The 16,654-nt window shown below is 40.3% G+C and overlaps 1 protein-coding gene across 3 annotated transcripts in view; it reads right to left on the bottom strand.

Annotated features, from left to right (window-relative positions):
* LOC120754461 (transmembrane protein 263-like) overlaps positions 1 to 16,654 on the bottom strand; it is a 203,779-nt gene that overhangs the window by 107,899 nt on the left and 79,226 nt on the right. Inside the window, exon 3 of one of the 3 annotated variants that reach the window (XM_040068031.1) lies at positions 9,111 to 9,339. The exons of the other annotated variants lie outside the window; for them this stretch is intronic. Within the exon in view, the coding sequence (XP_039923965.1) occupies positions 9,119 to 9,339 (221 nt within the window). The 3' untranslated portion in view covers positions 9,111 to 9,118. Of the gene's footprint in view, positions 1 to 9,110; positions 9,340 to 16,654 lie in introns of those variants that run through there. 3 annotated transcript variants of the gene reach the window in all.

The raw sequence follows: 16,654 nt of genomic DNA, 5'->3' as shown, positions 1-16,654 counted from the left end.
TAAAACCTGCCACCTTCCACCTCCCCTACATTTTTTGGTGAAGACAGAAATGAAAAATCATGAGGAAACAATAGCTTTATTTTTTAAATTGGTTGAATTTTACATCATGTTTGGCACTGGCATAATTTTCCTTCACCATCAATATTCAATATAATTTGAACTATGTCCAGATGTTGCCTTCTTCACAAACAAAACACATGAGCTCATCATCAGCGAAGGGCTTACCCTTCACTGGAGGGCCTGAGAAGTTTTAGCTATTGCACTACATATCTGTTAGAAAACTGCTGTCAAACTATCAAACTGCTGGCTGTCCTGTCATGGCACACCACTCCAGCAGGGCTTTGTGTCACAGTTACTCGCATTATTCCAATTCAAGCACGACTGCTGCGTAACTGAAATGAACAATCCATGAGACGGTCACTAAAGGTAGGTATCTTGTCAGGATGTGATGTCTCAAAGACTTTCACCCAAAAGAGCACGGCTCCCAAGAATAAGGAGCTCTATCTGCCCAGCTGCCTCTCCTCTGCCTTTGCTGAACACAGAAGAACACTAATTGCACTGTGGAGCCCTGGGTGTAATCTGAGAACATTTGGATTGGCAGGAACCTTTGAAGACCATCCAGTTTATCCCTGCTGCCATGAGTAGGGACACCTTTCACTGGATTGGGTTACTCAAAGCTCTGCGCAACTTGACCTTGAACACTTCCAAGGATAAAGCATAATTAACTTTTCTGAGCGACCTGTTCCAGTGCCTCACTATCCTCTGAGGTAAGAATTTCTGCCTAAGATCTAATCTAAGCCTACCCTCTCTTTCAGTTCACCCCTGTCCTGTCCTTACAGGCCTTGGTAGAATGTCTTTCTACACCTTTCTTACAAGACCCTTTTACTATACTGAAAGGCTGTAGTGACAGCTCCCCAGTCAGACCTTCCCCAGGCTGAACAACTCCAGCTCTCTCACTCTGTCTTCACAGTAGAGGGGCTCCCGCCCTCTGATCAACCTTTGTGGGCATCCCCTGGACTTGTACCAACAGGTCCATCCTTCCTGTTCTCAGGACTCGAGCTGGATGCAAGACTCCAGGTTGGGTGTCACGAGAGCAGAATTGAGAGGGAGAACCCTTGACCTGCTGACCATGTTTTTTTAGGAAGACTGGGATTTGATCGACTTTTGTGGCCTGCAAACACATGTTGCCAGCTCATGTTTAATTTTCTCATCTATGATTTTCCCCAAGTCCTTCTCAGATGAGTTGCTCTAAATCAGTTCATCACCCATAATCTGTCTTCACTATCCAGTGCTTGCATTCCAGCCAGGAATTTCTAATGGTTTTGAATGAAACAAAAGCAAGGTAGCATGATGCGATGAAAAGATTTAAAGAGGTGGCAAACAAATCATACTGGTCATCTTAAACAGAACAGAAATATATATTTTTTAATCCCATCCACCATGCTGCTCTATTTTAGGCTATTTTAAAGAGTTCTGTGGCATTTTATTGGTATTATTTTCCATATAGCCTATAAAACCAAGTCATCTTATTACTCTAGTCCAACTGTGTATGCCCTGGCAGCAAAAGAAAATTGTAACTGCTATGTTTTAAAACCTGTAACACCCCTACAATAGTTGTTAAAGGTAAGAATGGACTTCTAGTAAAATTCCAGATATCCAGATATGTAGGCACTTTCCAGGATTAGAGGCCAATGCATATGTTCTGGCAAGATTCTTTTTCCAATAAAAGTGCCTTATTGTGGCTCTTGTAATTCTGGAAATTACCTAATGTAGGCAAGGCTGTTATTTGAAAAAGATGCGTACAACTCAAGCTTACGGTCTGTAGCCCCAACCTTACAGAGCTGTAACCACTTGGACAAATACTTGCTCCTCTGAAGAATCACATGCACCTCATTACTACTCTCTACAAGTCACATAATGCACATAATGAATTCTGCATATAATGAATTTGATGATAAAGGGGAAAAAATAGAAAGATTCTAAACCATAGCAATAGTGAGAAGAGCAGAAAACAGACAAGACTGGAAGAATGTAAAAGGTACTATCCAAGGGATTTAAGGATTGTACAAAAAAGTACACATGTCTGGGAGGCACTATGCAACGCATTTAGATTATAGTAAGCACAAATATATTCACATAAAGAAAAAGCAACAAGACGATGCATGCAGTGCTAATGCTGCTATTGCCTGAATTTTGAGCATAAAAATACGTGGAAGACAATATTCTCAGGCTTTTTTTCACATTGCATGCTCAGACAGTAGAAAGGAATGCTAGAAAGAAAACTCTAATATATTAACACCAAGATCCAGGGGGCTTGTCTTCTACTGAGCTATAAAGACTACAAATCAAAAGTATTTGTCTTCATGTTTTCTTCTGAGATGGACAACTTTTCTTTCCAAGGTCATACAATAAATTGGGTAAAAAGTCTTCAAGGAGTCATACTGTAAAAGCAGCAAGCCAATCTTCACTGGAAGATGCAAAAATCACTTCCTGTCACATGGAAGCACTTGTGTGATAAATTTCAGTTTCTTACTCGTGCAATTCTACTGATACAACACAGCTCTGAAAAACCCTACCCACTGTCGTCAGACATTTAATTCACCCCTCTCGTGTCAGAGAAGCCCCCTTAAAATTTTTCAAATGTATTTACCTTTGGGGAAAAGCAAGCCCAGGAATATAATGCCTATGGCTGACAAGGAAAGCAAAATTAAGTGTCTTAAAGCAGGTTATTAAACTGGGAATACTGAAGTAACTGTAGATCTTGTATATGTGAGGTCAGATCATTTATGGCAAATAGACACATGTAAAGAGACATATCTCAGGGAAGCAAAAATGTGTGCCATTCTAACAGGTAACAGTCTACCTCAGTTCCAGCTGGTTGGGGTTTCCTCTGCACCACAAACTTCACTATGGTAAAGGATTCAGAGGCTGGCACAGATAACACAGATGTTAAACATAAAAGCACAAGTACTAAAAGAATATATTCAAAAGCACAAGCACTAAAACAACATACTTTGCTGTGCATTTAAACATAAGACATTATAAAATGAACTTACTCCTGATTTGCTACGCACTTCCTTTCTATTCTTTCAGAATGGAGTTTTGACTTCACAGAGGAAGCCTGAAATATGAAATTGAATCGTGGGTTGGAAGCAAGAAGACAACTTCAATATGATGGAAAAGTACTCATTTAGCTTTCCTTGTGAAGTCTGAAATGAGACAGGCTAATTATATGTGCTGAATGTGTCCTATCCCTGAAGACAATGACTATTAAGGGGTTTATCAGAAAGAACACGTCAGAAACAGATTTTCCAGCAGATACATTGAAATTACATGTGTAAAAATGTGCACGTGTTTCTATCTAAAGCATCACCAGAATGCCAGAACCTGTCCAAAAGTAATTGTCCACTGACTTATGATTTGAAGAGCACATGAACCTGGGAGGATATGACAAACCATTCTCTTCCTGCTCAACCATGTTTATAAATGAGCTGGTCACTTCCTAGAAAGAAAAAAAGGAAAACAGCCAATTTCTACAGTCTATTTTCAGAACACCTCTAGCTTGTGCAATCCTAAAGAAGATTCACTGTTTGGTATGGAAAACAGGAGATGGACAATGCACTGGATTGTTTTCCTAAGCATTTCAGGTACACACAGTCCCAAACTCCAACTGACATGTAATACTTACCATCAGTTAAAAGGGATAGGCAGAGTCATGCTTCTGCAGTTTTTGGAAATAACAAGCCCCTTGAAAATTCTTGGCTAAATATCTGTTTAACAAGGGTCAAACTTCTTACTCTAAGTTTCAAGATATCTGAACAGCTGCCAAAGCTAGATGCCAAAAGCTGAACTCCAAGCTGTATATTTGGATACCAAAAATAACCAACTCCTCATGCACACAGAACAGAGCCCAATATGAGAAACAGATGCCTAGTGTTCCCGAAAACATTGGGTTATATGTCAGTGGACCAACAATAATTTAAAACCAGCTATCAGAGGAGGAATAGGATTACTTTGCTTTTTGTGGAAAACAGTCAAAAAGGCACAGTGAAATCAGCACAGATTTATGTGAAAAATGCGTGTTATAACTTAAAAATAGCATTACTGCTGCATAAGATGTGTACTGCCAATAAAAGCCTCACTTTCCTGAATAGCAGTGTATTAGTCATCCTCTGATGCCTAACAAAGAGAAAACTGGACAAGATGCAAGAAAGACCAACTGTGGTGGACAGTGAAGAGATGCTAACAAAACTGTTCCAGGCTTTATACTTACTGTGTCAGTGCTTTAATTCCTGCTTTCAAAGACTCTTCTAGCATTTGTCTTGCATACAATTATATCTCAGAAGGTGGGTGCATTTCCTCTACCTTTCATCACTCTTCTGACTAGAGATTTATGTGGGTCTATAAATGACCAAACAAAATGAACTGCTATAAAGGCAGCTGTACTCATGTGATTAAAAAAAAAAAAAAAGTCAGTAATTTGAGTTTCAGAGAGGTATAAAGACAAAATTTCTCTAGTAAATTCAAGATTGCACAAATCACAGAAGGAGGGAATTTTAAAGGAAAACAAAAAGAGCCAGGTACTGAGATACTATCAAAATCAAGTGCACGTGGGAAGCCAGCATCTTCAGTGTTTCCCAAGAATTTAAGCTTTGAGGGAACAGCAAACTCTGGTTTCCTTCGACGCACTGGATACAGCTACTGGAGCCAACCTATTGCTTCTCATTCAGTTCCATGCAAAGTATCACAAGTTATTTTGCAGGGCAAGACGTTTGTTAGGAACAGGCATTGTTGTTAACTAACATCAGCAAATATCTGCAGGAATGGCAAACCTATTGTGAAATAATGGAGGTGAAGCCCTTTTAAAAAAACCTTGGTATTTACATAACTTTATTAACAGTAAAACACATTAATGAGCAAAACTGGTACAGCAAGGAATCTCTCAGAGGCTCTCAGGGGACCAATTAAGATAGTTTTATTTGAAATAAAACTGTTTAAAAGGACACATGAAATGTAATCCAGGGCAAGGGAAATTCCTTGTTTAAAGAAATGGTTGTTTCTCATACCAATGATCTTTCTACACTTGTTTTACAGGTGTATAAATACAAAATCACAATGATTCCATAAGACATGAAAGGTTTGAATTGTAATTTTTCCATTTGTTGGTTATTGCCATATAATGAAGGAACATGTAAACCTAAGATGACCTTGCATCATTCAGCAAAATATGAAGTTCACCTAGGAAGTGGTAACATAATTTTGCCATCCAACAATGGTTCACCTAAAATCTGCCTCTCATAAGATCCAAGAACAGAGACCATCTTTGCTGAACATTATTGGATAAATAGTTGATGCTACCAGCAATAAAATTTTCAAACTGGGGCAAATAAGGGCATGACAAAAACATAAAGGACTTAATCTAAATACTCATCTTGGAAAGGTTTACTTGAGGGACATCCCCTAAGATCCTAAATAAGATACGTTCTCCTGCCAACAAGTGTTGTGTAAACCATCTAATTAGGAGATGCTCTCAGCTGCCAGATGCAGGCTGCTTCACAACCTGGCATTTCTGTCAAATCACTGTAAAGGAGATGTGCACCAATCTTTGTAAGATGTCCACTGCAGTTTCCCTTGTTGAAATGCTAGACATTCTTCTCCACAGACCCATCTAGGTAGTATTTGAGTTAATCTTCTAATTAATTCACTTGGCAATATCACTAATTAAAGGAATATTCTGCTCTGCTTATTACAAGATCCCTAATTTCCACTCCCTTCACCAGATTTAATTAATACCAGAGTTGGTTGAAGCTCCTGCCTCTTCTATCCTACAAGACAGACGTTACTTTAGCCATGAACTGCTCTAACAACCAACTAGGACACGTTCACTGGCATTTCATAGTATGGGGAGCTGAAGGAGGGAGAGCTCTCAAGTCAAAGAGATCTCTCACAGTTTAGTGCAAAAGCCAAGTTGGAAGAATAAAGAAGGAGATGATGCTCTTTGGTGGCACATAACCGTCCTGCATGAAATTTACAACTGGTTTCCCATAATGCTTCCCCTTTTATAGCATCATTATCACAGAGTAATTTACATTCAACCTCACCAGTTACATTAACAGCCTCTTGCAAGTTTATAAAAAGAAGATTGTAGCAAGAAATGTCAATTAAAACCACATTAAAACAGATGCACTGTGAGAGACATCGAGGTTCCAGTCTCAGCTTGCAGGAGGAACAGGTGGCATATGCAGCCTCTGTAACTTGTGCAGCACCCTTCAGGCCTAAGCAAAGACAGACCTCAAAGGACTGCAGAAGGAGCTTCTTACTGGGTTGAAAGGTGATCTCTAGGATGCAAGGAGAACAGAGGAGTATAATAAAAAGAAGATACTAAATTGTCTTGAGGATGCAAAAAAAGTAGTAGACATCTCAGCTACTTGACAGTGCAAGAGTAATACAAATTTCTTTGGCTAGGTATGGCTGCTTCCTAATTACATGAACATTGGGATCAGAAACTTCTTTCTGAGCTCAGAAAGACAGCTACACATCCTCCAGGTTATTGTAAATGTCAAAAAAAATATACACCAATACTATGCTAATTTGCACAAAATTAATTTATGTAAATATAACTAAGGCAGGATTGGAAGTCAGAAAATTCAGGTTAACCTTCTTTCACTCTGCCTGATTAAAGCAGGGATCTGAAGAAAGCAAGACAGGGTAGGAAATTGTTTGTAGCAACAGTTAACCTCAAGTGGATGTGGCTCAGAGCAGGGAAGCAAAAGAGGAGTGGAGAAAGGGCTTAAGCTGACAGTGCTGATGGTCCATTAACTACAGCAGTTCTGCTGTCCAAATGATCAAACTCAGGTTTAGCAGCAGTATGTCTTCTCACTTTACAAGGAAGGAACAGAAGGGGCTTGATCCAGCTTATCAATTTTGAGCTTTTAGTCCAACTGACAAGAATCTACTCATTAACGGAGACCTGAGATCTGAAAGAATTCATATGACTGACTTACCATATCACCCAAACATAACCTCCACATTCCCTAATTGCTCTTGTGTTTCTCTTCACATCACTTGAGCAAGAGAATCAAGGATATTAAGACCACTTTCACACACTTGATTAAAAGAATACAAACTACACTAGCTGAAAGCCTTTAAAAGCCCTATAGGCTTATGAAAAAAGGTGAGGTCATTATGCTCTGGTATTCTCAGCTGCCCTCAGTGGGTATCAGTCATCATTACAGCACTTGGAATCATAATGGACGCCAACAGTTTAATAATGATTGCAACACCCTTTCTAATGAGTTTGGTGCTGCCCTCTGATGTGAATATTCCTAAAACTGGGCTGGTAATGGGTTCTGTCTTGATTAGCAGGCTGTGGTTCTGTATCATGTTTGAGAGACATCTTTTGATGCAAAAAAAAAAAATCAAATTAAATCCTTGTTTCAAGCTGAGTAAATGAATTTGACTTTAGGTGATCAAGAGGGGAAAAACTTCTAATTAGAGACGCAAGCAATCATCTTGTTCAGTGTTCTTTCAAAGAAGGGCTATGGGGACACAGAATCCTAATAAAGCTTCCCTCAATCACCTTTTAGATAAATGCTAAGGATTAAAATTAAATGTAATTAAAGTTTGTTAATCTGATATGGTTTCCACTGATAGTCATTAATTTTTTTTTTTCTTTGCCCTGTTATCCTTTGCTTATTCCTGAGTGCTTCTCCTCTCCTACTACCAGTATCATCTCATCCACCAGGGACGGCAGAAAGGCAAATTGCTGCTTGGGATATCAGACCGCAGCTGTAATTAAATCGATGGATTGGCACTTGCTCACACCACACTGCCCCCACACAGTATATGGCAGTCACTGCTGCATCTGCTTAGAACACAGGGGTTTTCACAGTTGCCATCACTGCAGAATCAGAAGTACTTTCCAAGTAATTAACATACCAACACTTCTGTTTCCTGTTTTTGAAAGTAGAGGTGGGCATCTAGTCCTCTCTTTGCAGTTGTTGACAATTTCACCTCATTCCTAGAAAAGTATATGAAATTTGCCTCCAAATATTAGGATTTAAGCTTCTGACCATTAAGTTAATAGAAAGATTTCAATTTTTTTCCTAGGTCCAGAATGAGGCCATTACACCCTCTGGGATGCCCTTGAAGCCAGCCGACCCACAGAGCTGGAATTCATAGGATTACCCTTAAAAGTAAGAAGTTTCCTGTCAAATAAAACAAAACTTGCAGCTATCCTGCTGTTAATCTAGCCGGGTGGAAAGAGACTGATTTGAGCTAAGCTGCTGCTCGCTTTTGCAAAGAAAAGAAATCAAACATCTATCCCTCTCTGTTCACACAAGATGTTCACTGCACAACAGGAAAAAGAAGAAGAGGAAGACGGGTTCTTGTTCACCAGTAAGAACTGGACTAGACTGGAGAAATAATAATAATTATAATAATAGTAATAATAGTGGTAGTGGTAATAACAATAATAATGGATTTGCACTCCAACATCAGAGTCACAGTAGAAAGAAGCCTGCAACAGAGAAGGGATTTCTAACCAAATCCCTTTGATGGGCAAAAGGAGAAAGAAAAGGAAGAACTGGAAGTGACTCTAAACGAAGGAAGGTCTTTCAATCACAGTACAAAACCTGAAACAGATGCCTAGTACCTCTAAACCTCTAATAAGGTGTTAATTTGAGCTATCTATCCCATTGCAGCTTCACGTAGCGCTGATCCGAATAAAGGGGACAAGACTGCCAAACCCACAGCGCAAACAACATCTACGAGCCAGGTTTTCCCCTGCTCTCCTCCATTTATAATCAGCCAGAATTAACTCGGGCGAAACACGCCTTGCCATCCGTGCTCGGATGCTCAGAAGCGTGATGAAATAATGAATTGGTCACGGAATTCAGGCCTCTGCTTCCCTCCATTAGCGCACGCTCCGCGGTTCCGGCGGTGTTTGAAACCCGCGGCACGTAGGTGCTCAATTGCAAGAGCTCTCGCTATCTCGGCGAGCAGCTGCTGTGTCACTGCCAGGCCCCTCCTGCGGCAGACCTGTCACTGGCCTCGGCAGCTCGGTGCCAGGCCCACACACACCACCGGGGGCCTGCAAGCAGATGGCTGATCTCAAAGTCTAATTATCGGTGCTGACTGAAAAGCCCGCAGCTGAGAGCAGAGTGGGGCAGGACTCGGCTGGGTTACGGTTTAGGGGAAATTGTGGCAAAATAGGATGAGTTAAGGACGGATGACTGAGATTTTCCTGCCGGGCTTCCAGTGCGCCACAAGGTGTTAGGAAAAGCAGGGCTGAGTTCTGGTTTGGGTTCTGCTGACGTCTGGCCTGTTGTGAACAACACCCTAGGAAACACGAAATGGGTTTTACAAAACCAGAAACAAAATCAAAATCCTCCCTACCATTCTTTTCAGGTTTCACAGAAAATGGTGCGACAGGAATTAACTATACTTCCTTCTCTTTTGTCTGCAGTAAACACTGCATCCTGCACTGAGCTGCACAGACCATACTCGATCTGAGCTGACAGCTCAGAACAGATTCCACCCACACCATTTTTTCCCCTGAGTTTGCAATGAAAAAAACCCCCAAAAGTGAGCTAGCAATTCAATTTTAACCACACCTGTTTCACTTGCTATAGGAAAAGAACAGCAACATAGGCAGCCATATTAAAATGAAAAACCAACCAAGAAGTTCTGAGTTTTGTTTTTAAATTTAGGCAAATTTAGAGCCTATTGTCAGCTCAAATTAAGAAGACAGTAAGGCTGACCCAAGCTGAAATCAACCCAGCATGCCAATGGCCCTCTGTTCTTGTCAAACAACCACCTCAACATCCTTGGGCTGGCTTGGGACATCCTTGTTCTGCACTGGACATTGTTTGTGATGCTGCGTGCTCTCCAGCAGCAGTAGGTAGTGAGTCTTGTCCTAGATGCCACTGATCTCGTACTTCCTCCTCTGTCTGCAAAAACTCTAGGTTTCATCATCTAGAAGAGTGTGGATGAGGCTAAGAGTCAAGGAACTCATTTCAGTTTGGAAAAAACAGACTCCCCCTTTTCAGACAAATGAGAAGTTGAATACTACCTTATCAGTAACACTGTACTTCAAACTGTGGTGAAAACCATCAGTTTTCTTTCAATTGTGTCAGTTACCCTTCTGTATCTGAAAATGCTAATAGCTGCTCTATTCCCATTTAGCAACTATTACAATAAGAAATTCCCCAATGATGGAACAAAAGCCTCATTGTGGCAACTCCTACAAAGGAATAAAAAGTAACAAAAGCAAGGAGAACTGTGTTATAAGAGATGGCCTTAGTGAGACAGACACTAGTGAAACTATTTAAATGAGGAAGTTGAGGAAAGGAAGATATATCTGAAACCCAAGCAAAATATTCCCTAATTCTGCAAATTAATTGTAGCAGTATTGAAGAAGACAAAAAGGGCCATACGTTGTTACATGAAAAGGGCCATGTGCTGCTACATGACAACCACATGGCTGAGGGCATCCTAAGGCTTTTCAAAGAGGAGAACATTTGTATCGACATAGTGAATTAACATTTGTATGTATTGCCTTCTACAGCCTTGAAGCAACCAACATTTGTTTTGCAACTCAGTATGTCACCAATTCTGTGTACTTCCCCACTAACCTGCCTTTTCGCACTCAAGTGCAAAACGGTCTATGACAGGCATTTAGAAACTCCGCAGACATCACAGACTTCAGGAAAACAGCAGCAGGAGATTGCTCACCCCATCTTCAAGGTTAGGGAGATGTATGTAACTGGACACAGAAGGGGAAGGCAGAAGAATCCCCTCTAGCTGAGTATCTGCTCACCTAGAATTGTGTAAAATGCATTACGTTGATTAAAAAGAGACCATAAAATGCTAGTAAGACCTGACAAACAAGCTGCTTTTTCCATTGTACAGCTTATTCTAAGTGTGCCCCACAGTAAGCTGGAGCAACCTGGGCAGGACGTAAATCAGAAGGCTGGCAGCACTCTCCAACAGGCTGCCGCCCAGTCGGGGGCTGGAAATGCTACAGTGAGAGAGCTCTGCAAGACACAGCACAGATCTGCTCAGGACATCTTTGAGCAGCTAGTTTGAGAGTAAGATGTCCACAGCAGCTGCAGTTCAAAGGAGGTTTGGACCTGCCACACACAGTAACAAAACACTGCTGCTGCTTCTGTGACCATAATACAAATGCCTTTGGAGGTGTTCCCATGCTCGGGTATATTCAGTGCTTCACTTGTTTCTCCTGAGTAGTACAAACAGACCAAACATGGGGCAAGGACTGGAACTTCAACAGAAAGCATGAAGTAGGACTACATAACATTTGTAGCTCTAGATTTCAATTTTATAATAAATGCGTCAATAAAAAAAGGAAGAGGAACTTGAACATTGTCAATAAAGTACTCCTAGTTATGTATCCACTGCATCCCTAAAAGGTTGTATGACTCTAGAGTATCTTTTCAATAATACCAGCACTTCCCACAACTGCACAGAACACCACAGGTATAAAAATATTCCATATTGAAAAAAAGGAAACTTCAACTGGAATGCATAAGCATGAGATACAAAGCACCGGCTGGAAGGGACAGTGGTAGGATTCAGCAGACTGCTTTCCACAGCAATCAGTATCAGATGTTTACAGGCAGATTCTGAAAAGTACATAAAGGAATTAACTAGCCTAAAGGAAACATCAATTATGTCCTCAAGTAAGAACCTTGGTTTTTTGGTTTTTTTTTTTAAGTGAGAATTATTGAAAAATGAATCAGACCAAAACCCCACCTTGCCCAGTATCTCTCTCGCTTGGTAACAGCACCTGGGCACAAATGAAGCAAAGAACAAGGCAACTTTACACTGAATTATACTTCTCCTGTATGCTCTCCTAGTTTCTAGGTATTTCCAGCTAAGGCATTTGAACTAAGCTATACCTGGTAACCTTGTGTTTAATAGGTCCTGATGGATTTTTCTTTCTCAAATTCCTCTTTTCACTTTTCAGACCTATGTGAACTTCTGCATCAAAATAACCCGTGGCACTAAGATCTCAGTTTACAGATGCTCTGAGGAAAAAGAAACATTGACTTTTATTTGTTCAAGAACTTTATTAATGATCTCCAGTTCTTGTATGAGGGGACATAGTGAACAACCGTTCTGTTTTGATACCCACAATTTAAGAAGCCTGTATCCCACATTTCCTCCACATCATTTCTTTTTCACAGTACAGAGACTCAGTCTGAATACAGAAATTGTTGTAAACCTTGAATTATATTTGCCACTTTTCTCTACATCTGTCCCAGGATTTTTTGTTTTGATTTTTTTCCCCTGGGATGGAGGAACTGATGATAAGAGGGACAAAGGAACACAAGCCACACAAAAAACTGGAGATGGGGATGCTCCATGAATTTATTCAGTGTTCTAATGATGTTTCCAGTTTTATTCTGTGTTCCTCTCCCAACAGTCACTAACATTCCTAACACGAAGTTTGGCTTTTGAAGCCTATTTGGTGGTAATTTTGAGTGCTATTTATATTCATAAAAAACTGAATGCCCTGTCTCAAATCTTATTACAATGCTCTGAGTCTCAGCAAACTTCTTTCTGCCCCATTCTTCCTAAGGTCAGTTTGGATGGTCATTAAGTTCAGTCAGGATTCTCTTCACTTCACCAGTGAGTCTAACTCATTACCTTATATTCAAAGGTAATATCTAAGAGCAATATATTCATATTTATCCTTTTTCTACATCAAAAAACCTTGTCCTAGATTTCTTTGGGAGAGAAGGGGAGGGAGACTGAATTCATCTGGCTTATATTCTCCCCAAAGCTTAACAGACCTTCTAGATGTGACACCCTGAGTGTCAAAATGATGGTAATTCTGTCAAAACTAGACATAAGTAAGCACTTCCATAAATTCCAGGCTAGTAGTGGCCTTTTGAAGACATATTCAAAAATGAGGGAACATCTCTGCTCCAAAGCCGTCTACACTGTTTAGCCTGTATACCAAGTCCTGCTTATACATAATTCACGTTGAATAGTCAGGACACCTCAGGCTCACTCTGCCAAAACTACAGCACTTTTACAGCAGGTCTTCATAAGAAGTTCCTAGTCTAAGCAGCAGAGCTACTAGAGAGCTCTGCTCAGGTGTTCTGCAGGTCACTGTTCTCATCACTGTCAGCAGCTGACACTGGTTTTCAGCTCCAGTTCATCTGACACTTCATGGTTTCCCAGCTACTCAGTCACCTCCATAGAGTTCCAGTAGAAGCAATACTGTGGAGTGTTACATCTCATCTAGTCTTTCCTCCCTAACAGTTTCAGGTTGAGAGTATGAGACAGCACACATGCCATTAAGCATTCCTTGCTATGTCACCTACTTCACTTATTTTACTGCAAGAAAGAATAATTTTCCTCTTGCTCTGATTCAAACAATAGAAGTAAATTATTGTGCTTTGAACTCTCACCTTACAAAGCCTTTGACTTCTACCTGTAAAAAACTTGAATATATGGAAGCCCATCTATGTCTCCACTTTTTTTCCTAGTCTCTTTCACAGATCTCTAGGCTTGTAGAGACAGACCTGAAGTCTTGTGAAGGCACTCTTGTCACAAGATTAGCATTAATATTCCTACAACAAAGAGAGATTATTAAAATAGGTGCAGAAGACTGTTGTGGACACACCTAAGCATAATTCCAGAATCTCTAAATAGAAAAATACAGCAAAATGTTTTGACAGAGAAACTTTAAGAAAGACAAGTATTTGACCCTCCTTCCCTTACCCTACTATTCTCTGCAGATTCAAAGCAGCATCTCAGGAATGCAACTGCTCTGAGAGTAACATTGTACAACATGCTACATCCTGACAGGCACTTTTGATTAAAGGTGAAAAAAATACTTCCTGGTAGATTCTTGGTTGCCTCACACTTGGTCTCTAACACAGGAGACAGATGAAATCAATACTGCAGTACATAGTTCCAACTCAGTAAGGCAGAATAGCCAGATTCTACTTGCTTACATGAATATAAATTAATATAATCAATAAATAAGTATAAACTGAAGCATATTTTTGCAGAAGCATCGGGCATGGATGTCTACTGCCTATCCTCTCTCAAAGAGAAATTAAGATTTAAAAAACCCATTTGTAAAGTGAGAATATTATGTCTATACTTTTAGTGCTAATAGATGTATTTCTTCTACTTCTTCACTTCCTCTCACTTTTGGCTTCTCCTTTTAGTAGCTAGGAATTTCAGAAGAGTCAGCAACTTTAATCACTGGATGGGCCATTAGTCAGTCAATACAAATCTCTTTTTTCAGTGTCAGAAAATGATCTTGCTCTAGTAGAGACCGACCTGCAGAGAAGAGTGTAAAATACTCAACCAAGAAGATACCCCATACACATTCGAAATAGATAATTATGTGGCAAAATACCCTCATATTTAAAATGTCTTTAGGGAGAGATGCATTGACTTAGTTTGAATGGGTCTATTGTTTTGAACATTGGCTAAATGGCACAATTTCCCAAGCAGGCTAACCACTACCAACAAATCCAAAGTATTTCAAGCAGACACAATACACAATACTGTATTTCAGCTATTCTCTCTAACTTTATTCGCATCCATAATGTAATGGAAAACATACCTGTGCTAACTAAGATTTTTACCTGTCATGGCAAGCTAGATCCTTTGATCGGTAACAATTACCACGCACTTGTCTTCTAGCAACAATAAGCCAGTCTCTTGTTTTGTCACTATTCATGGCATTGTAGAGCTTTTTCAGAACTTTAGGAGACTTGTTGGAGTCCAGGGCATTCCTTTGGCTGCCCTGGAGGGTCAGAGACCTGGACAGAGGGGTCTGGGACCCTGGCCCAGAGCCCAGAGGGACATTGGCTTTGATCCCAGTCCATGGGAAAGGCTTCCTGCACTGCGGGATGGATTGCAAGCCACAAGAGTGTGAAAGATAGTAGTTTAGCTCATCACAGAGTGAGGAAACAGTAGGTTTAGGTTTTTAGTATGGAAGTGAATGGGAGCAAGATGGAGGATTTGGGGCATTGTCTCCTGCTTCTTCTTTCTTCTTCCCTCACTCCATTTTCTGCAGTGACGGTGGCACAAAGTAGTTTAAAGAGATTGGGTCAAAGTAGGGATGACCTGTTTAGTATAAGTGATAGGTATTGGCAAATAATGATAAATAAAGAACACGTAACAATTAGTATAAAAGATAGCGACAGCCCAGTGCAGGAGGAGTCGTCAGATTCCCGAGCAGCTGCACAACCTTAGTTGGGCACTGAGAAAATTGTAAGATAAGAAACAATAAACAAAGCGCGCAACCTTGAAAAATCAGAACCTGAAGACTCCGTCTCTTTCTTGCGTCTGGCTCAGAGCTTTGCAGAAGGCAAAAAGACTCTAAAACCACCTGAATCTCAGAACAAAAACTAAGAGAGACTATCCCAGTTTTTAGTCACATGGGAATGAAACTTGTCTTTTGCAAAATCCAGTAAGTCACGCGGTAAACTTGAAATGCAGGAGCAGCTGGGCCAAGAGCACAAGCCCAGTTCCTTCACTGAAGTCTCAGAATACTCACAGAGTGTCAGTAAGAGCCAGCTTACACAAGGCGACAAGCAGACACCTTTCTGGAGAGTAAGCGAAGGCTACAGTGCTGCCCTATCTGCTGGGCCATGGCCTGGAATTTGTGCAGCATCTCAGGACAGATGAGGTCCTGGGAAGGGTTCAGGTCCAGAATCTCTCAGGGCTAGGACTTTCAAAATTAAATTTCTTTGAATTAAGAAGCTAGTCTGTATTACTTGATTTGGATGAAAATGTATGCGTCAAAATTAAATGGAATCATGCCTAACTTAGAGAATTAAATTCTTGCACTGCAGAGATAACACATACAAAGCCTGTCTGTGTAGGGCATGTTTGCTGTGGGAAACCAACCACAGCCATTTCTAAGTTATCTAATATTTGGTGTTAACAGATGCTTCATAACTGAGCTGCCATTTTCAAAATTCCTGTTCTTGTGCCGTTGAGTCACTTGAACAAAGCTACAGGAGCAAAGTGTTACACTCAATGATGGTGTCACAGATACACATTCCTGTATCTGTTCTTCAGCTTTCATACACTATACTTATGGGATATCAAGCTTCTGGGGGTTCTTGAGACAAAGACTTATTCCTAATGCTGAAAACAATGGTGTTGTATGACCCATCACTACACCTATGCAAACATAATACTCTGAGGGACTTCAGGCTGTAAGCTTAGAAACTAAAAAACAGATCATAAATCCAGTTAAGTATTTTTTCCTGTTCTCTCTAAGATGTTTCTCTAAGCAAAGGTCTTAATTTCCTTTTAGCACAGACTGAAAAATGACAGCAGAGAAAACTATATATGACCCTTTTTATTCTGTCTCAAGCTCTGAATAAAGCTATGGATCCTTTTCTTTACTACAGATTTTCAAAGCTGTGAAAATTGTTTTGTTGTTTTTTGGTTTTGTTTGTTTTTTTTCTTTAAATGATGCTACCCAACTGTGAAGGGAATAAAGAGAAAAATCAAATCATATCTACAGATAGACAGTGAGCCAAACAACATGTTGAGCAAGAAAATCCAGTGGGGTCCTCTTCCTCACCCCACCTGATTTAATAAAACCCAGTCCAGGATAATCAAGGGGGCAGGAGGGGACACTGAAGTG

The sequence above is a fragment of the Hirundo rustica genome, chromosome 6 (genome assembly GCF_015227805.2).
Source record: "Hirundo rustica isolate bHirRus1 chromosome 6, bHirRus1.pri.v3, whole genome shotgun sequence".
Taxonomy (NCBI): Eukaryota; Metazoa; Chordata; class Aves; order Passeriformes; family Hirundinidae; genus Hirundo; species Hirundo rustica.
Note: the sequence above shows the minus strand (reverse complement) of the source record. Positions and strands in the feature narration are given on the sequence as shown.